The sequence below is a fragment of the Vipera berus genome (genome assembly GCF_964194415.1).
Source record: "Vipera berus genome assembly, chromosome: 11".
Classification (NCBI taxonomy): domain Eukaryota; kingdom Metazoa; phylum Chordata; class Lepidosauria; order Squamata; family Viperidae; genus Vipera; species Vipera berus.
Window position 1 is genome coordinate 3,782,864 of NC_138214.1, and position 20,950 is coordinate 3,803,813.

General features: G+C 44.4%; 2 protein-coding genes across 3 annotated transcripts in view; one reads left to right on the top strand and one right to left on the bottom strand.

Moving 5' to 3' along the window:
• Positions 1-11,416, top strand: part of LOC308673255 (neuronal PAS domain-containing protein 2-like) — a 50,411-nt gene extending 38,995 nt beyond the window's left edge. The window contains exons 13-20 of the mRNA XM_081336815.1: positions 851-977; positions 2,105-2,214; positions 3,676-3,753; positions 5,739-5,954; positions 6,899-7,104; positions 7,755-7,847; positions 8,994-9,201; positions 10,437-11,416. Coding sequence (XP_081192941.1) covers positions 851-977; positions 2,105-2,214; positions 3,676-3,753; positions 5,739-5,954; positions 6,899-7,104; positions 7,755-7,847; positions 8,994-9,201; positions 10,437-10,604 — 1,206 coding nt within the window. The 3' untranslated portion in view covers positions 10,605-11,416. The remainder of the gene's footprint in view (positions 1-850; positions 978-2,104; positions 2,215-3,675; positions 3,754-5,738; positions 5,955-6,898; positions 7,105-7,754; positions 7,848-8,993; positions 9,202-10,436) is intronic.
• A 2,219-nt stretch (positions 11,417-13,635) lies between these two features.
• TBC1D8B (TBC1 domain family member 8B) overlaps positions 13,636-20,950 on the bottom strand; it is a 32,145-nt gene continuing 24,830 nt past the window's right edge. For both annotated transcript variants that reach the window (XM_081336814.1, XM_081336813.1), the window contains 4 exons: positions 20,836-20,919; positions 19,099-19,149; positions 18,227-18,324; positions 13,636-17,200 (listed from right to left, as the gene is read on the bottom strand). In XM_081336814.1, coding sequence (XP_081192940.1) covers positions 16,811-17,200; positions 18,227-18,324; positions 19,099-19,149; positions 20,836-20,919 — 623 coding nt within the window. In that variant the 3' untranslated portion in view covers positions 13,636-16,810. The remainder of the gene's footprint in view (positions 17,201-18,226; positions 18,325-19,098; positions 19,150-20,835; positions 20,920-20,950) is intronic.

Below are 20,950 nucleotides of genomic sequence, written 5' to 3' on the forward strand. Positions count from 1 at the left end.
CAATTCAATTTGTTGGTTCAATTATGCCTGCCTGCCGAATTCCAGAAAGTTTGTTTAAGTTAATTTATTTATTCATTGAAGCTTGGAGGGCACCCAACCCATGTCTGTTACAATTCTGGATATTGATGTCAGTTTTAAAACGCTGCCAACAGTTGCTTTGGTGAGTGAAGTTGATTCGTATTTTCAGTGCCAGAATTGAACAAACGTAGCCTGGAATTGTGAGAAGGTTTGCAATAATAATCATGGCTTCTTGACTTGGTCAACAGTTCAATAAGGAGACACTGTCTGAATTCTACCGCAAGCTTCACTCCAGTTGGCCACCATCATAAAGAACCACACAGAAGAGAGCTAGAAGAATGGTCTTCCTCTATTTGTCTATGGAGATTCTTAGTCATCCATGTCCTGGTTGTCCCAAAGGTGCTTTTTCAAAAGTCAACTGGACTTTGTTTTTCCTTGAAAATGTTTTGCTTGTCATCCAAGAAGCTTCTCCAGTTCTGAAGAAGCTTCTTGGATGAAAAGCGGAATGTCCTCAAGGAAAAACAAAGGAAGTCCAGTTGCCTTTTGAAAAAAGCAGCTTTTGGATCCTCCTTTAGCTAAAGTCTTCTCCATATGTGCTGTACACGATGTTCTCTTCTGAAAGTAACTCATGACCAGCTGAACAGTCAAATTTGATGAACAGAAAATTAGCAAGGTGACTTAAAATGGACAAACTTGGTCTAGGATTCTCAGAATATTGGAAGTCACTTTCTGGAAGAAAAATACTTGTACAGTTGCTGTGTGTTTATTTTGTTAAGGTTCAAGTTGGTTTTCTTTTCCTAAGAAGATGACCGTCAACTTTCTTGCTTTCCAGAGTCAAGGGGATTATATCAACGCCCAACACTGTGTGCCCACTAACCAAGAAGTCAGCCGGGAAGGTGTATCCGTGTCTTCTCACAGTTCCCACCGATCTTCACACACAGCGCTCTCCGACTCTGCATGTAGGGGTCACATCTGACACACGCAACCCCCGTGAAACCGAAGGGAAGTCTAATGCTCAAGAGTAGCACCAGAGAGATGCTACTCTTGAGCATCTCTGTCTGGCTTTCTAGTGTCTGTTCCTTGATAATCTTATGAGAAGCCATTCCAGCTTGCTATGCTGCAAAGGGCCGAGTCTAGTAGAACAAGGAACTCATTGGCTTTCCGAATTGTCACACACCTCATTCCTAGCACGGCCCAAACCCATAATCATAAAATCATTTAACCCCTTCTGAGATGCAGAATAGTTGGGTCATCTGTTGACAGCCTCCCGCTTTGTTATAGAGGGAATCAAGGTGGTTTGCTGAGATGGGCAGCGGTAGAAATCAAGTAAATGCAGAAATAAATAGATAAGGAGATTGCTGGCTACCTTTTAACACCGTGAACATGCTAGCCCTGATTTCTGGAATAATCATGACATATTCACAATAAGCCCAGAGCATCTCAGGGGTCAGCCCCCCCTGCATCAGTCAAAAGTGAGGGTGTGGTTGTGTAGGGGGTCTTCAACTTACGACCACAACTGAAACAAAAATTTCTGTTGCTAAGTGAGACAGTTCTTAAGTGAGCTTTGCCCCATTGTTTTTAGACTTTCTTTGCCAAAGTTATTAAGTGAATCACCGCAGTTGTTAAATTAGTAACGTGGCTGTTAAGGGCCTCTGGCTTCCCCATTTGACTTTGCCTGTCAGAAGGTCGCAAAAGGGGATCACGTGATCCTGGGACACTGTGACCGTCATAAATACGAGTCTGTTGCCAAGCGTTTGAATTTTGATTATGTGACGTGCAACGGTCGTATGTTTGAAAAATGGTCATAAGTCACTTTTTTTCAGCGTCGTCGTAACTTTGAATGGTTACCAAAGGAACTGTGGTCAGTTGAGGACTACCTGTATTACAACGGGCACTTGGAAATGGCCAATGGTACAAGGTTTCCTGCCTGAGCAGGGGGTTGGACTACCAGACCTCCAAGGTCCCTTCTCACTCTGTTTACTATGTGACTTTACTGCATCAGTCAGTACTATTTATTTGGTCAATAGGCAGCCAAATTTCTCTCTCTCTTCCTTCACCTCCTCCCAAATTTGTTTCTTCTCTGCAGCCACCTCATCCATGCTGCACACCAATGCCAGCACTCCGACGCGGCAAGCCTTATCATTGGGGCCACCGGACAAGGTCTCCTTACGGCTTGCCTCCAGCGGCAACACCCAGGTAAGGCACAGCATCCGTTAATGAGAAATTGCTCTGCCCAGGAACCGGGTGATTCACCCCAACAGGGGAGAGGAGAAAGAACATCTTCCCCAGATGAGCTTCTCCAGCTTAATGCTTTGAACTCTAGTAAAACAATTGCAGGGTTATCTTCCCAGTAATGCAGGGGGTCCTCAAACCTGGCCCTTTTATGACTTGTGGCACGCTGGCTAAGGAATTCTGGGAGCTGAAGTCCACAAGTCATAAATGCACCCCCTGCATTAATGTGTCCAAGGAGGTCATTATCTGCAGAGCAAATGGTGACTCATTGTTGGCTGACTAGTAAAAGTGACCTGACCTTCTCTTTAGAAAGAGCAAATATCTACGGTTATCTATCTATCTATCTATCTATCTATCTATCTATCTATCTATCTATCTATCTATCTATCTATCTATCTATCTATCTATCTATCTATCTATCTATCTTGGTGTATTTTTTTCCTTTTGAAAAAGTTTTAGCTTCTCATCCAAGAAACTTCTTCAGTTTAGAGAGAGCAGTTGAGAGCTAAGAAGTCCTACACCACCCCAAGAACCTTTGATTAAAAAAACAAGGGGCAGAACCCACTTTAAAAAATCCGTCACCGGGCCTCCCAGAAGTCTCCGGGATGATTCAGCTAATCTTTCAAAGCATTGGGTTGGTGGGATGGTAAGAGAAGACCATCAGTTTGGAGAAAAAGCTGCTGGCAGGCCAAGGAAGATCTTTCTCCGCCAGGCGAGTGTTCTAACTCTGTGTGGAGGTTTTCACTGTGTGTTGGGAAGGTTTAATTGTGGGCCCAGTCATCTTGGAGATGGCCAAGCTGAAGGTCGTGTTGCCACCTTTGCAAAAGCAGCATTCCAGAGTTATCCCCAAAGATGCTTTTTTTTCAGGAGGCAACTGGACTTTCTTGTTTTTCTTGGAAGACGTTTCGCTTCTCATCCGAGAAGCTTCTTCGGCTCCAATTGGATGGCGGGGAATGGAAGGACTTTCGGAACTGAAGAAGCTTCTTGGGTGAGAAGCGAAACGTCTCCGAAGAAAAACAAGAAAGTCCAGTTGCCTCGTGAAGAAAGCCCCTTTGGGATAACGATGACCAGGATGGCTGAAAATCTCCAGAGACATTTAGCATTCCAGAGAGATTGCTGGAGCTTTCTCCTCTAGCGTGCATCTTCCTAAGTGCCAGATTTGATAGATGAATTGATAGCTATAATAAAGCATCATCAGTCTGCATTCTGAAACAGCACAACTTCACCACTTGATTTAAAAAAAAATCATCTTGGGTAACAAAGTCCAAAATATTGTCCAAGCTTTGAGATGGTCTTGAACAATGAAGATATGTGTGAAGCATGAATTAAACTGAACACCGCAGAAGGCCGCAATCATTCATTCCTACAGTGGATGTTTCTGTCAATGTGATGTCTTTTTCCCCCTCTTGTTTTTCTTCTTAATAGGGCATCATAACTCCCTCCGACCATCTTGTACAGCATCACATGACGCAGCCCACTGTACCTGCACAACAAACGGTGATGGTATGTTGTCCCCAATGCGAAGCAATGTCAGATATGCTTTGTAGCCAAAGAGTGCAGAGATCCTTCCTTGTTTGTAATCTGAACAACCCGGAGGAGACCTTAATATTTGTGCAGGGGAGTAGTTAGTGCAGGTGTTGTACGTAGAGGGTGATGAGAGCAGTTAGTTTTGCAAAACATGGTCCAAGTCAGTCTTGTGTTTGCAGTCAGGCTACCATTTCCCAACGCAAATGGGGATGATGCACCAGCTAAAGGAACAGCTGGAAGAGCGGACGCGTATATTTGCAAGCTGACATCAAGACTCAACAAGAGGAACTGCATGTAATCAAGGAGCAGCTGCAACTCGTGCATGACTCCAATTTCAGGTATCTTGGTCAGGAGACCCTCCTCTCCCTGACTGAATTTGATTGACCTCCGAAGCTCAAGATGCTTCTTCTCCTCCACTCCTCCTCCTTCTCCTCCTTCTTTCTTGACCACTTCTCCTCCTCCTGCTCCACCCCCATTCCTTCTCTCCTCCTCCTCCCTCTCCTCCTCCTTCTCCTCCTCTTCCTCCTTCACCACTCCTTCTCCTTCTTCCTCGACCACTTTTTCCTCCTCCTCCTCCACCACCATTCCGCCTCCTCCTCCTCTCCTCTCTTCCTCCTCTTCCTCCTCCCCCTCCACCCTCTAAGACACCAGCTTCTCTGGGTGCCTGAAATTTTGGATTGCTGTTGAGAGAGAACATTTGTTAGATAGTTTGACTTCAATGGAGTGGTAATTATCTTCTCACCCAGAAGGTTCAAGATTTGAGTGTTCACCATCTTCAGAGAGCTCTGATTAAACTCTCTATAGCAGGGGTGTCAAACTCAATTTCATTGAGGGCCACATCAGTATTGCAGTTGCCCTCAGGGGGCCGGGTGGGTATGGCCAGGGTGGGCGTGGCCTACTGGGTGGGTGTGGCCAGGGTGGATGTGGCCTACTGGGTGGGCGTGGCCAGCTCTACATCGTTGGCATCAAGGGTGCCTATGGGGGCCTGGGCAGGAGTGGGACAGATCTGAGGGTCTCTGGCAGAAGGAGGGTCTCTGGGCCAGGGCCAAGGCAGTGGGGGCCGTTCCCTCACTGTTTCCAGGATGGCTTCGTGGGCCACATGAAACTACTTCGCAGGCCAGATCCGGCCCCCAGGCCTTGTGTTTGACATATCTGCTCTATAGGAAATTCCTGAGATGCATCACCCATTGCGGCAGCTTCTGACATAAATCTCAGCCAACGTCCTGGATCTATGCTTCATAACTTCAGATTATTCATATACCTGGCCTAGCAAAAAACAATTCTTAAAACAAGGAGGCTGTTCTCTACATATAATTTCTGGCCATTTTTTAAATAAAAAAATAACTGTATATAGGATTTCTAGCAAATAAGGTTAACACATATTCTGTCAAGGTTTGGATTTAATTTTGTAGCATTTGTATTTGTAATTGGCAAAGGCTGGCTGAGCTCTAGTGGATATTCTCTCCCTAGTTCCATGTAGTGACAGAGGTTCTGAATTGCTTGTTTTTTCAATTCTTAAACTGTAGGGGAATTTCCTTGCCCCCAAAGTCACAGAAACCTTTTGTGTCTGTGTCCTTCTTTAAATTCCCAAGCAACCTCAAGGCAACGTTTTGAGGCGTTTCCAAGACCACAAAAGTGTCCTTTGTCTTGGTGTCCCAACTGGAATGAGCTCTCTCTCTCTCACACACACAAATCCACACAAAAATCTACCAACACCAAAGCTGATATTCGTTGTGCCCGTTCCTCCCGATATGTGTCTTCTTCCATGCCTTCGTTGGCAAAGAGATTCTCTACAAGTCGGTTTTCTGTTGCCTTCACTTTTCCTGTCTCTTCACCTTTTGTAGAAGGCCGGAAAACACGTATGCTGACGTGTTAACTGGGCTCCAGTTTCCATCGTGAGCTTCACATAAAATTCTGCTCTTCAGACACCTCCACTTTGACCATCCTCTCTTGTCCAACAGATGTTCATGCAGCAGTCAATGCCTTTGGTCTTCAGCACTGCACAGTCCCAACAGAGTCCAAGGCGGCAATCAACAGGAGCGACCTTAGGAAACAGGCCAGCTGCTCCCAAGAAGTCCCAACAGCAGCAAAGCATCATGGGATCAAAGCAGTTTGGTGGTGCTCCCTTGGCCTCCCAGCCATCCTTTGTCAGGGAAACTTGTGTCACATCAACTCAGGTAATCCCCCCCCCTTTTTTACATTATTACGATTGGTGTAATAGGGTCCTTGGTGGTATCTGAACTTGGTGGTTTCTTTGCAGAAGTTTCGTTACCCAACTAGGTAACATCATCAGTGCTAGAAGGGAGTGGGGTTTGCTCTCATTTTATATACTAGTGGCTTGCTCAGTCAGTGTTGGTGGGAGTATATGCAGAGACCAAACCCTTCTCCCTTCTAGCGTGATGTTTCCTAGTTGGCGGATGAAACTTCTGCAAGAAAATATTCAAGCTCAGAGGACACCAAGCAACCCTAAAGTCATTGTTGTCCTCTTCCTCTCCGCAAACCCCTCTGCCTTCTAGCATGGATGATGTTACCTAGTTGGGTAATGAAATGTCTGCAAGAAAACAACCCAGCTCAGAGAACACCAAGAACACTACAGTCCTCCTCCTCCTCCTCCTCCTCCTCCTCCTCCTTGTAGCACGGATGATGTTACCTAGTTGGGTAATGAAATGTCTGCAAGAAAACAACCCACCCCAGAGAGCTCTAAGGACCCCTGAATTTGACCCTGAGCTACAAATATTCTCTCCTATCAATCAGGGTGGTCCTATATGGCTTCCCCACCCAACGCTAGTCAGGCAACCTGTAATTGTAGGATTACTTTCTCCTGGATAGCCCAATCACATCGTGATTACAATCAAAGATCAGAAATGACTCAAACCCAGACAAGATACAGTTCTGATCGTTTTCCATTGATGAGAAATAACTCGCTCAGAGGGAAACTCCAAAATACGAATTAGAGAATGAAAGGGAAATTCGTTGGCGATTCAGTTAAGAACTTCGTTTCTTAGCAACAGAGATTCCGGTCAAAAGTGGAGGACTATTTGTATCTTGTGGGTTCCGAATCAATTTCTCTTCCCCTGCAGCCTGGAAAACTCCTGCTCAGGCATTTGTGTTTTTATTTCAGGGGCAGCCACTACAGCGAAAACATGTGGTGAGAGGAAGCCAGATCAGGCCGGTGTGCATGCCCATCCAGATGAGCATTTCCTTGCCCGTCTACAACAACCCCATGGTTTTTACTCAAGCAGGCCCTCTCCCTGTGCCCTCTCCAATGCCATCAGAACTGGGCGAACATCCACAACCATCTGATTACAACCCAGATCGAAACTTAAGGTACGGATGAAGAAATGAGGAGGAACTCTATCCCAAAGATGCTTTTTTCACCAGGCAACTGGACTTTCTTTGTTTTTCTTTGAAGACGTTTCGCTTCTCATCCAATAAGTTTCTTCAGCTCTGACTGGATGGTAGGGAAGGGAAGGATTTATACTCCTTGCAGACCGCTGGTCCTTTGCCTTCTTTTAGGGAGTCGTTGAGTCGCTGAGACATAGATAAACCTCCAAGTGGCCACAACGACTCTCTAAAAAGAATGCAAATGACCAGTGGTCTGCAAGGAGTATAAATCCTTCCATCCTGCACCATCCAGTCAGAGCTGAAGAAGCTTCTTGGATGAGAAGCAAAACGTCTTCAAAGAAAAACAAAAAGTCCAGTTGCCTTGTGAAAAAGCATCTTTGGGATAACCATGACCTGGATGACTGAGCATCTCCATAGATAGAAAGAACTCTAGTTTGGGTGGCAAAGTGTCCCTCAGTTTAACCTTCTGGAAATTAAGAATATAATGTTTCAAGTGGTGCCTTGTTTGATCAGTAGGACCTCCATCAAGCACTGTGGTCCAAAATGGGTGCAACTTGCATGAAATCGTTCAGGCACCAGCTGTCTTAATTTTCTCACAGTTGTGTTGGATGTGCTGTTTTTCTTCTTCCCAGGATGTTGTTAGATCAACCTGTGCAGCCGTTGATGCCCAGCGCGAGTGGGAACAATCACACCTCCCAAAGCAACACTAGTAGACCGCAGGCCAAGTAAGCCACCCTCCTCTCAGGATAACTCTACCTTGACAAACTGTGAAGTGGACTTCAACTCCCAGAATTTTAAGCCATGGCTATGATGGCTCTGGGATTCTGGGAGTTGAAGTCCATATACCTGGAAATGGCCCAGATTGGGAAATCTTGCTCTACTGAGTAAATGTAAATTCTGTAGAATTTTCTAGAACGTAACAAAAGACTTGTGTGTTGGGAAGCCAGACCTGTAGGGTTCTCAGACCTAAAGATAGAGTTAGGGTTAGAACAGGGTTCTCCAAGCTTGGCAACTTTTAAGACTTGTGGACTCCAACTCCCAGAAGTTAGCTGGAGAATTCTGGGAGTTGAAGTCCACAAGGCTTAAAATGGCCAAACTTGGAGACCCCTGTTCTATTTAAAGGCCCATTCAAAGACACGATAGCAGCGTTCCAATATTTGAAAGGCTGTCGCAGTGAGAAGGGGACCAACCTATTTCCTAAAGCACCTGAAGGCCAGACCAGGAATAATGTATGGAGAGAGTCAACCTAGAAATAAGGAGACATTTTCTGACAGGGAGAACCATCAACCAATGGAACAGAAATTGTCTTCAGACATTGTGGGAGCTTCATCACTGGAAGCTTTCAAGAAGAGAACTGGACTGCCCTTTGTCACAAAGGGTGTAGAGTCTCCTGCTTGGGCGGGGGGTTGGACTAGATTTTTATTTTATTTATTTTTTATTTTAATTCTATTTATATCCCGCCCTTCTCTGAAGACTCAGGGCGGCTTACAAGCTTAGCAGTAGCCTTCATTCTATGCATATGCCTGCTTATTAGGGCTTTCACACACACACCCCAAGCGGCATTATTACAAAGTCAGCTTAATTGCCCCTAACAATCTGGGTCCTCATTTTACCTACCTCGGAAGGATGGAAGGCTGAGTCAACCTTGAGCCTGGTGGGATGTGAACCTGCACTAATTGCAGGCAGCTGGTGTTACTTAAGGAGGCATTAGCCCACTGCTCCACCAAGGCTCTACCAGGTCCCTTCCAACTCGGTTATTCTATTCTCTCTCTCTGAGCCTCTCCACAAGGTCCAGCTATCTCATATGGATGTGGGAGGAAAGCTTCAATTTCCCTTTCTTCACAAAGCTTCGCATTTTCCCCCCTTGGAAGGTTTACTCAAGAACCACAGAATCTGCCTTCTGCCGTACAGCTGCAGCCCGTCACCTGCGCGGCCATCCAGGCCCCTGTCCCATCCCCTGGCTTCTCCCCCTCGGTGGTGATTCCCCACCCCAGCGTGACTGTCCCACAGAGCCACCCGGCCAGCACCCTCCACCAGTGGCCACCACAGCCGGTCCCACAGCATCACCTTTACCTCCAGGTAACCGTTTTTGCCAGGTGCGACCGTCGATATGGGTAGTGTCAACGCAGCCAACCTCGGATGTTCTTGCTTTGACAATGTATGGAGATGCAGCCATTTTCCTCCTTATGTTTTACTCTTAGAATTAGTGTTAGAATTAGATGATACTGGGGGCGGGGGGAGGAGGAGGAATGTGCATGGAAGTTAGTTAGACATAACAATAGCGGGACAGTGTGAGAATCGAGGTTTTGTGGGTTTTTTTTTTGAAATAAGAGATGATAAGACAATCCGACAATCAAAGTCAATGGGGAAAGCCAGATTCACTTAACAGCCGTGTTAGTAACTTGACAGTTGCAGTGATTCGCTTAACAAACTGTGGCGAGAAAGGTGGTAGAATGGCACAAAAACTCCCTTAACAACTGTCTCCCTTAGCAATGGAAATGAGCTCAGTTCTAGTCGTAAGTCGGGGACTACTTGCAAAGGCCACCGATGGGAGGAAGAGATGAAAAAAAAAAGTCTAGGATTGATAAAGCTGGACCAAACCTGAAAACCTGGAGCGTTCCGATCACTTTGGAAATAATATTGACCTATAGAAGGAGATACAATATTGAGCTATAGAAGGAAATAAAAATTTCAGAATTCTGGAAGGAGACGTCCACCCATCTTAAAGCTGCCAAAGGTGAGAAACACGCCTGTAGGTGCTGATTCACTTCCATTTGGCGCTGTTTGCTGTTGGTGGCAATACCTGAAACTGGACTACTCCAGAATTTGAGGGGCTGCCCCAAAGAAGAGGGAGTCAAGCTATTCCCCAAAGCACCAGAAAGCAGGACAAGAAACAATGGATGGAAATTAATCAAGGAGAGAAGCAACCTGGAGTTAAAGAGAAACTTCTTAACAGTGAGGACAGTTAGCCAGTGGAACAGCTTGCCTCCAGATGTTGTGGGTGCTCCATCCCTGGAGGTTTTTAACAAGAGACTGGAAAAGTCCCTTGTCTGAAATGGTATACGTTTTCCTGCTTGAGCAGGGGGCTGGACTAGAAGACCTCCAAGGTCCCCTCCAGCTCTATTCTATGCATGAGACGGGACAAGTGGCGATTAATCTCAAACAGTGTTTCTCAACTGTGGCAGCTTCAAGACAGGTGCTCTTCCCTTCCCAGAATTCCCATTCCGTATTGCCTGCATTCCGTGCTCCCGTCTGACGCCGGGATAAGCCTTGAGGTTGTCCATGTTCACGTCGAATCTTCTCTTCCTCCCCAGATGCAGAGGGCAGCCGAAGCGGGGCAGAACCAGCACTTATTCCAGCAACCTCCCTTGCCTCAACAGACCACCGGCCTGGGCTACTTCCACCACCCCCAGCCTCCGAGCCACCACCTACAAGGGCAGCCGTGCAGTTTACAAGACTTGCCCGAAACGCAGATGCCTTGAGGTCTCCAACGAGAGATGGTCATCGCGCTTAACCTGGGAACAGCAACCGCTGAGCACCGAGGAGGAGGAGTGGCTCCTTCTCAAAAGGAAGCCTAGGCCAACCGTGAGAACGACGGTCCAAGGGACGGGGAAGGAGCGGAGAGCTACAGCCGGAATCCTTTCCTGCTTAGAAAAACCAACTCGGCAGCGCAAAAGGCAGCTAGCCACGAAAGCTCAACCTCCGCTGCTCAGCAAGCACAGAGAAGGGAGGTGGAAGGAGTACGTTTGCTTAAGGAACTGTCAGTCAACATGAGTTTGACGCCCAGGCCACAACTGGAAGCTCACTTGGACAAGGAAAAAACAAAACAAAACAAAAAAACAGCTTGACTTTCCAGTCAAGAGTCCAATCCAGACTCAAGAACTTGCAGGGAATCACAGCCGTGAACTGTAACTAGGTTGGTGTGCTGTCGCACCATATTGTTCATACGGTTTAAGTTCTTGTTTTGTTACAGGATCAAATTTTACACGCTGATCGATTTAGACCCTAAGAAGCAGTTTTGGGGGGAAAAAAAGAAACTTTGCTGTGAAATATAGCCAGTCCTGACTGCCTGACTGCCACGTTTTTCACCTGTTCAGGGTGCAATTGATGTGATTCGGTTCGCAATTTCCTCGCAACTCAATTTTTTTCCTCTCCCTTCCTTAAGGACTTTTTTTTTGAATAATCGAGTGATGCTGCTATCGTTTCTGAAAAACCACTTTTGCCTGAATTTTTTCGTTGTGCACCAGTTCCTTTGGTTTTTCGAGTTGTCTATAAAAGAGTCCATTTGGTTTTATTTCATTTGAAATGGAGACTTTTTTTAAAAAAAATCCTCATATCTAGCTCGACTCCCTAATTAGCCAAATAGGGTGCAGGATCCTTAATGTTTCTCCTCTGGTCTAATTAAACTTTGTTTTGGAGAATAATCTTGTCACCCAAAGATAAAAGCAAACTTTGTGGTTTTGCTGTTAAGGGTTAGGGGTTTGGTGAAGTGGAATCTTGGATCTAAGAAGTGTCACAAGTCAGTAGGGTTAGCAATAAAATGTATTTTTGTAAATGGTCATTTTTTTAAAAAAACAACTGTGTTTATATATTTTTGAACTTTTTTAAACGAAGAGTTTTTTTAAAAATTCCTCAGTGGTCGAGAATACACCAAAGCATCCCTTATTGTCTCTTTTTGCAAAAGGAATGACTTGTAATTGCAAGGGGCATTTTTTTTTAAAAAAAGAAAGATTAACTTTGTTCAGCTTGCACATTTGTTCTTTAGTCTTTCCAGCTGTACTTCTTTTGGGGGATGTGAAAGTTTTACCTGCTGCTATTAGTGCAAAGTTGTTTCACACTAGATATATCTAGTTCCCAAGCTCAGTGTTGGAAGGCATTTGTTTAAATAATAGTTCAGGGTCATACATTTGAAGAAAAAAAAAAGCAAACTGTATTTATTCAGGTATAGCTGTGTGTATAAAACTCTCAGGCAGATAAATCACTGTTTTATAACAATCTGTATTTTCCTTGGATTGTAATTACTTAACTGCTGAACATGCTTTGCATGGACAGGCATGTACCAGTCAATTTTCCTGGATCATTAAACAAAGGGGTAACAATGTTTTCCCCCCCCTAAATCCAGTATTAATAGAGCAGTTTTCCTCAACCTTGGCTACTTGAAGATTGGTGGACTTCAATTCCCAGAATTCCCCAGCCAGCCTAGGTTAGGGATCTAACAGCAAATCTGGCATCTAATGCAGTGTTTTGAAAACTTGGGTAAATGACCGCAACTTGGATAAACATGGTTTTTCCTTGGGGAACAATCCACGAAACCACTACCCCCCCCATCTCAAAGGAGAGGCTTAAATGGAATTAAAGACTGCCATGTGTTCTAAAGCACATTTGAAAATCTCCTAAAGTATTTCTAGTAGGATGAAAGTTGATCAAGTCACCAAGGGTGGTTTAGGCTGAAATGACATCAAGATCATTCTGTGATCTCATTTTTTTTGTGATCCAGCTGGACCACAAGTTCCAGCCGTTCCTTCAGCGACTGCTCGAAGTTACGACGGCAACGCTGAAGGGAGGGACTCCCGTGAGCCGCTTTCCAGGTTTAGGGCAGCGAAGGGAAAACGGTGGGGAAGCGCTGATCTAATAACAACAGGGACCAAGTCCATTCAACAGATTGTCGTCTTAAGTCAGGGGTAGGCAGCCTTGGCTCTTTTATGACTCGTGGACTTCAACTCCCAGAATTCCTGAGCCAGCTGGCTCAGGAATTCTGGGGGTTGAAGTCCACGAGTCATAAAAGAGCCAAGGCTGCCTACCCCTGACTTAAGTGGAATTAACCCCGATTAGTGTATTGAGGACGAATTGTCTCATAAATCTTTAGAATTTGGAAGGATAGAGTGCTGATCAAGGGGGTTTGCTGAGCCCACGGGCTTCTTGGCCTCCCTGCCTTTACAGATGATATCCTCAACGGCCACAATTGAGCCCAAAACTTCGGTTGCTAAGTGAGAGGTTTGTTAAGTCAGCCACATTTTACGACTTTTCTTGCCACCATGGTTAAGGGAATGGCTGCAGCTGTTAAAGTTAGGAATCCGGTTGTTAAATGAGTCTGGCTTCCCCCATTGACTTTGCTTGTCAGACTTGGCTGCTCTGAAATGGTATAGGGTTTCCTGCCTGAGCAGGGGGTTGGACTAGATGACCTCCAAGGTCCCTTCCAACTTTATCATTATTATTATTATTAAGGTTGCAATAGGGGATCGCTTGACCCCGGGAAACACCGCGACCGTCATAAATATGAACCAGTTGCCAAGTGTCCGAATTTTGATCACATGACTCTGGGGGGAAGCTGCAACCGTCGTAACCATGGAAAACAGTCATAAGTCCCTTTTTTCACTGCTGCCGTAACTTCAAATGGTCACTAAATGATCTGTTGGAAGTCAAGGACTGCCTGTACGTGTGTTGTAGAAATTAGAAGCCTTAGCAGGATTCAAAGTGAGACGAATCTTTAGTTCATTGTGGAAACACACGCACCTTTTTCCCCGCCTCCTCTCCCGCCAGCCTGGCACTTTCTGTACATATTTACAAACCAAAAGGCTGTTGGGTTCACAAATGCAGAGTCTAACTTTAGATATTAACTGTGTACAAAGGGAAGAAAAAGAGAGAGAGAGAGAGAAAGAAAGAAAGAGAAAAAGAAAAAAGAGCACAAAAGGGGAAAAAGCAAAAAGCAAAGGTTTAAAATCGAATATTGAATTTATTTTGCACAGTGTCAAATATAGATCACTTTTTAAAAAAATGTTCCTAGTCATAAAGTATTTCCTAAAATGGGGAAAAGCAGAAGAAGCAAGAACGTGTCTTACTGAGGGATATTTTTTTGGGGGGTGGTGGTGGTTTGTAGAAGCCAGGTTGGACTGGAATCCCTCCCAATCCTTGTAAAATCACCTGCTAGATCCTTCAGCAGATTTGTACATATAATTTTGGAAGGAAAAATAAAGCTCTACTTTTAAGAAGCATCACGCAATGGCTGACAGTTCATGGACCACGTTCACGGAAAGGAAAGGGGTTACTTTGTGGATCCTATTTCACTCCAAAGCAAAAATCAAAGTGCTCATTCTTAAAAATACCTTTGAGGGACTGAGTTGAGCGCATTCTTTACTCCCCTGTAAACATCTGTCATATTGGAGGCAAGAAACTAGTTCTGTACCATATAATTTATGATTTTTTTTCTTAAGGATAATAATATATACATGTGTATTTGTTTATAAGACAATTCAATTCTAAGCTTTAATATATATATATATATATATTTGTGTGTGTGTGTGTGTGTGTGTGTGTGTACTTGTTTATCTCAAGTATTTGTAATGGTCTCTTGGAAAACATACTATAAAAAAATGCTATTCATATGGCCATCCACAATTGCATTTTATACAGTACTTTTGTTGAAAAAGACACTATGTCTATCTAGATTTTCCCCCGCCCCCTTTATAAACGCTTTTTATCTTTCAGCTCGGTCATTTAGTAACCATGAGCAGCCAAAGAAGAAAAAGAAAGTTGGCATAAATCAAACTTTTCTGAATTTCTGATGGTGGTGCTAACTCCAGATGTTATAAAAAAATACTTTCAAACTGAAGAATTCTTGTATTAGGACTGCTGAGGTCTAGAAACTGGGATTTTTATATTCCTGGTACTCATATTTCTCAATTATGTTAGAATTAGGAGCACATTAAATTGGAGAAAACTGGGTTTTTTTTGTGACATATCAGAAAACTGGATTTTGAAAAATATATACCTGTCTATAGTTGGCAAAAGGCCTCATGCCACCATTCTCAATTGTCCATTTAAAAAAATAGCCGCACTTTTTAACTTAAAGGTTGCAAATATTAGTGTCTTTTACTAAAGCAACGCTTGGATTAAGGTAAATTGAGAAGAGTTTTAAAGGCAATAGAGGGGGTTTTTTTTGGTTTTTTTTTAAATCTCATTCTTGAAGGACTTGAAAAGTCTTTGAGGAATAGATTCTTGGAAGGTCTTTGAAGAATGAATTCTAATTATTTTTGCTCCAACTGAATAAAGTCTGACAGTTCTGTTTTCTAATAGCGATGAGTTAGCTTCACAATCCATGTTTTACTTGGGGCTGGAAAGATTTCAGCCTGAAATCTGAAACATAACTCTAGGATTTAAGTACTGGAACTTGGCTTAGCATTAACCCTCAACCTTTGCAGAGGACCCATCTGGGCAACACTAAGAAGAGTTTTTCATAATCACATCCAACTTTCTTACTACTACCCATTCCTTTTTACTAAACACCTTTGTGATTTTGGATCCCATGAAACAATGACTTCCACCCAAAAAGGGGTGTGTGTGTGTGTGTGTGTGTGAAATAAAGGAATTACTGCAACATCAAATAGCTGTTTCCCCCAAATCATTTTAGTGGTGTGTGTATATAGAATTAAGCAGCTGATTCTGGGATTTCTGTTCCTAGTTTTTCATTGGCTGGACTGGACGGTTTTTCAAAGGGAACCTCAGAATTCTACTTAACTCACACTTTGAGGAAAATAACACTATGATGCAACTTCCCGGCTTGCAAAATTGGGCCAAATCACCATTGTTTTGGATATTGAGTAAAAGAACTGCCCAGAAATGGAATGGGGCAACTCGCCACAGCCAACTCATCATGGCCAACTCATCATGGCCAACTTGCCTTGGCCAACTCACCATGGCCAACTTGCCTTGGCCAACTCATGGCCAACTCATCATGGCCAACTCATCATGGCCAACTTGCCTTGGCCAACTCATGGCCAACTCACCATGGCCAACTTGCCACAGCCCACTTGCCTTGGCCAACTCATGGCCAACTCATCATGGCCAACTTACTGTAGTACAACTTGCTGCAAAACAATTTAACAAACTAATTTAATTATTCAAAATAAATAATTTTAATTGTTGTCATTCACATTCCATTCTGTCTCTCCTTTTGCATCCTTTCTTTAATGATTCCATACCACCATTTGTTTGATATTAGTCTAACGCTTGTCTCACAGCAAATTGTCCCAAGGCGACTTGCCCACAGGAAGTTGACTGTGGTGAGTTGGCCATGGCAAGTTGGCCGTGCGAATTGTCACAGACCCGTCCAGAAGACGTAGGCACAGTCGCAAAAATTTAACGCTATCAGCCGAGAAGGCTTCAGTGTGAGGCAAGTAATGCCTTTGAAGAACCAGGTTTTGAAGAAATGTGTATTTTTAAAAAAATTCTTGGCCCCCATTGAAATAAACAGCTTTTCTAAACAGGTGTCCTAAACTGGTCAGAGATTCTGCCCTCGATGCAGAATCTACGTTCCAGGTTTTAAGAAGCTCTTTGCAAAAATTGCCGCCTTTACCCGTTAAGACGACACAGCAAAACGGGGGCCTGAAAAGTGAGAACTTGGAAATCTTGTACTGTCGAGGAGACAATTTAGGGTTGTTGTTTTTTCCCCCTTCCAAGTGGCCCCGTGTTGGTGGCCGTGCCTTATAAAATCTGGTGTATCGAAAGGCAAAGATTAGGGGCAATTGTGCTTCAAACAACTTGACCCCACAAAAATACAAATAAAGCCATGTACACTGCCCGGCTATTAAGGGAATCGGACTAATTCCTCAGGGTGCAACTTGAAGCTCAGCGTTACCTCCTGTTTTGGATTGTTTTATGCAGAGGGGAGAGAAGTTGAGTCTCAAGGTTCTTACATGCCAGCCCTTGTTTTTAACTGAGTGGCTTTAGCGTTGGCTAACTTGGCTCTGACATCGACCGGTTTCTCAAAAAACCTCACCAAGGCAGGTTCGTTTAGCAAGGAGGCCAGGATCTGCTCAAAAGCGAACGACCAGCCTTCGTTGACGGAGCTGGAGAGTGGGGCTCCTGGCTCATCCGTTTGGGAGGCCGGTGGTGCTGTAGGACCAGCCACAGGAGATGTTCCTCGCTGGGCTGGGCAAGTGGATCTCTGGAGCTTTCGCCCCACCTCCTCCATCCTCAACAGGAGGCCGGTAACTGTAGCGATGGCACGGAACAGGAGTTCTTCTTCTGGATCACCGTGGAACAAGTTATACAAGGTCGTGGAAAACTGGATGAACTGGGACTGGGAAGGGAAAAAGAAGAGACCTTTTCAGAACCAAGCGTGTACGTATGTGTCAATAGAGCAAGCCATGCTTGCAGCAGCTTTTTGTAAATAGCACTAAGACTTGTATACCGCTTCACAGTGCTTTTACAGGCCTCTCTGAGCGGTTTACAGTCAGCCTCTTGCCCCCAGCAATCTGGGTCCTCATTTTACTGCTCTTGGCAGGATGGAAGGCCAAGTCAACCTTGAGCCAGTCAGGATCGAACTGCTGGCAGTGGACAGTGTTATAGAAGGAAGGAAGAGAGGGAGGGAGGGAGAAAGGGCAATAACAATAGCACTTAAGACTTATATACCGCTTCACAATGCTTTATAGTCCTTTCTAAGCAGCTTACAAAGTCAGCATATTGTCCCTGACAATCTGGGTCCTCATTTTACTGACCTCAGAAGGATGGAAGGCTGAGTCAACCTTGAGCCGTTCAGGATCGAACTGCTGGCAGTCAGCATAATTAGCCTGCAGTACTGCATTCTAACCACTGCGCCACCAGGGCTCATAAAAATGGGTGTGTTGACTAGATTTCCCCATCAAGTGTCCTGAAGATGCACTGAATAACGATCTGCATGATCTCCAAACTTCATGGTTCACCTGGCAGGAGTTTATGAGTTTGTAGCCAAGGTCTAAAGTTCTCCAGGTGAGAGAAGACTACATTTTGATGTTCTAGAGTAGACTTTAGCAGAATTTTTTATATGGGAACCTTGGTGCTCTCTGAGTTTGGTTGTTCACTTGCAGATGTTTCATTATCAAACTAAATAGCACCATCATCTTTCTCATCATAACCCTAACCCTGATGATGTTACCTAGTCTGGTAATGAAACGTCCGCAAGAAAACCACCAAGCTCAGAGAGCCCTAAGGTCCCCACAGCTCAATCCTGAGCTACAAATAGTCTCCTCTATCAATATTTGCTATACCTCCACCCTACCTGTATTAATGGGGGAGAACAAAAAATACTCCACTAGAACAAAATACTTGCTTCCAGAAAAGTTCTCACCTGGTTCATCCGGGGCAAATCCTTAATGCTTGCTTCCTTTTTAAGGATCTCGTCTTGCCACTGCTTCAGGTAAGCCTGGATGTCCACTTTCCCTTTCCCTGTTTGGTAGGAAAGAGTCAGATTCAGAAGAACAGATGATGGGTCAATAGTGCTGCTTCTGCTGGAGGGTTTCTGCTAAGGAATCAGATCCGTTGGGTAACTTTGGATCATTTACAGTTTCCGGCTGAAACTTCATCACATCTCAATCGAAAGACTTTCAGCCGAGCTTCCAGATGTGAAGGGATGGAATCTGCAAGATCACTAAAGGCTTTCCTATTTCTGCCCTGCTACCCTGCAAGTCTCGTACTTTACACTCTTTTTTTTAAAATAAATGTTTTATTAGTTTTCTACTTTCACAAACAAGTGCTCAACAGACCACGTGATGACTGAGTCCCTTAGTAATTTTGTGGTACGTATAAGCGGTATATAAATCAAATAAATAAATAACTCAGTCCAATATTACACCCGCCAGTACACCCCGCCCCCTTTCTTTCGTACTTTACACTCTTAATGCCAGCCTGCAACATCAAACCAGGATTTCTTGCTAATCCCTACAAGCTCGGCCTCCTTCTCTTCCTTCCTCCAGCATGGCTTCAAAAAGACTGCTGGCAATAGCGCATCAGAAGGGAAGGTTAACGGATGCAAATTAAGCTGTGGTCAACCTCAACTCTGATCCCCAAAGTTAAGATTCTTAAAAACTGTGCCTGTTGATGGTCATGCAGGATGGATACAGAGGCCAAGGTGGACTCAAAATTTCACCCCATACGACACTTTTATGATGGGCAGCCTTCAATGGTACACCTCCAAACTCTGGCTAAGTCCAGGTCACTTACCTTTTTCAGGACTTGTCTTTAAGGCATCTGCTTTATCTTCAGGAGAGGAAACTAAGATAAAGAAGAGGGGAAAAAGATACTCCTGATCCATCCGAGATACTAAATGAGATACTAAAGAGCCTTGGTGGAGCAGTGGGCTGATGCCTCCTTAAGTAACACCAGCTGCCTGCAATTAGTGCAGGTTCGCATCCCACCAGGCTCAAGGTTGATTCAGCCTTCCATCCTTCCGAGGTAGGTAAAATGAGGACCCAGATTGTTGGGGGCAATTAAGCTGACTTTGTAATAATGCCGCTTGGTGTGTGTGTGAAAGCCCTAATAAGCAGGCATATACATAGAATGAAGGCTATTGCTAAGCACATTGATTTGTGCTTCTTAGATTGTAAGCTGCCCTGAGTCTTCGGAGAAGGGCGGGATATAAATGGGATTAAAAAAAAAAAGATTAAAATTAATGCATTATCCAGTCCTCAACTTAATGACCACAACAGAGCCCAAAATTTCTGGGTTTCCCCCCCCCTAAACGAAACATTTGAGTTTTTTCCCATTTTACGACCTTTCTTGACACCATTGTTAAGTGAATCGCAGCAGCTGTTAAAGTTAGTGACACGATTGTTAAGCGAATCTGCTTTCTCCATTGATTTTGCTCATCTGACGGTCACGAGAAGTATGACCCTGGGACACTCTACTGTCTTAAGTACATGTCAGTTGCCAAGCATCTGGATTGTGATCATGTGACCAGGGCGAAGCTGGAATGGTCATTAAGTCACTTTTTCTAGGCCCATTGTAACTTTGACCGGTCGCTAAATGAACTAGTAGTCAAGGACTAGCTGTACTTTGTCTACTGCTGTGCTTTTCAACCTTGTCAACTTTACGCTGTGTGAACTTCAAGATTGCTGAGTTGAAGTCAATACCTCTCTTAAAGTTGACAAGGTTGAGAGACCCTGATATACAGCAAGAAAGTGATCTTTCTTCCTCGGAGATCCTTCCATTAGAGATCGCAAGAATTGAACTTGAGACTTGAGACTCTCCACATGACCTGGTCCACAAGATGACACTAACACAGCCAATAAGGTTGACCAAGACTTCTTCAAGTGCTTGCAATTAGCAATAGCAAAAGCACTTGGACTTATATACCACTTCACGGTGCTTTACAGCCCTCTCTAAGTGGTTTACAGAGTCAGCCTCTTGCCCCCAACAATCTGGGTCCTCATTTTATTGACCATGGAAGGATGGAAGGCCGACTCAACCTTGAGCCGGTCAGGATCGAACTCTAAGCAGTGGGCAGAGTTAGCAATAGCAATAGCACTTAAGACTTATATACCGCTTCACAGTGCTTTACAGCCCTCTCTACGCGGTTTACAGAGTCAGCTTGTTGCCCCCAACAATCTAGGTCCTTATTTGATCGACCTCGGAAGGATGAAAGGCTGAGTCAACCTTGAGCCAGTGAGAATCGAACTGCCAAATTGCCGGCAGTCAGCAGAATTAGCCTGCAGTACTGCATTCTAGAAGAAGGGGACGACAGAGAATGAGCCTGGAGGAACGTTGTCCATGGGGTCGCAGTGGGTCGGACACGACTTCACAGCTAACAACAACACTGCATTCTAACCACTCAGTCACCACGGCTCATACTTTTACTTAAGAGAACGGATTCTGAGCTTGTTGCAAAGGATCAGCTCCACCTTAATTTCCAGAAGACCTCCTTGGCTTTCACGAGCAGACGTTCGATATGTTGACACTCACCACTTAGTTGACTGAAATGGATCAATTCTTCTTTAGAGAGTTGAGCTCCTTTAAAAGGGCTCAGCGACTCCACTTCGGTAAAAGCTGTCAAAACAAAAAAAAGAACCAGTTAAAA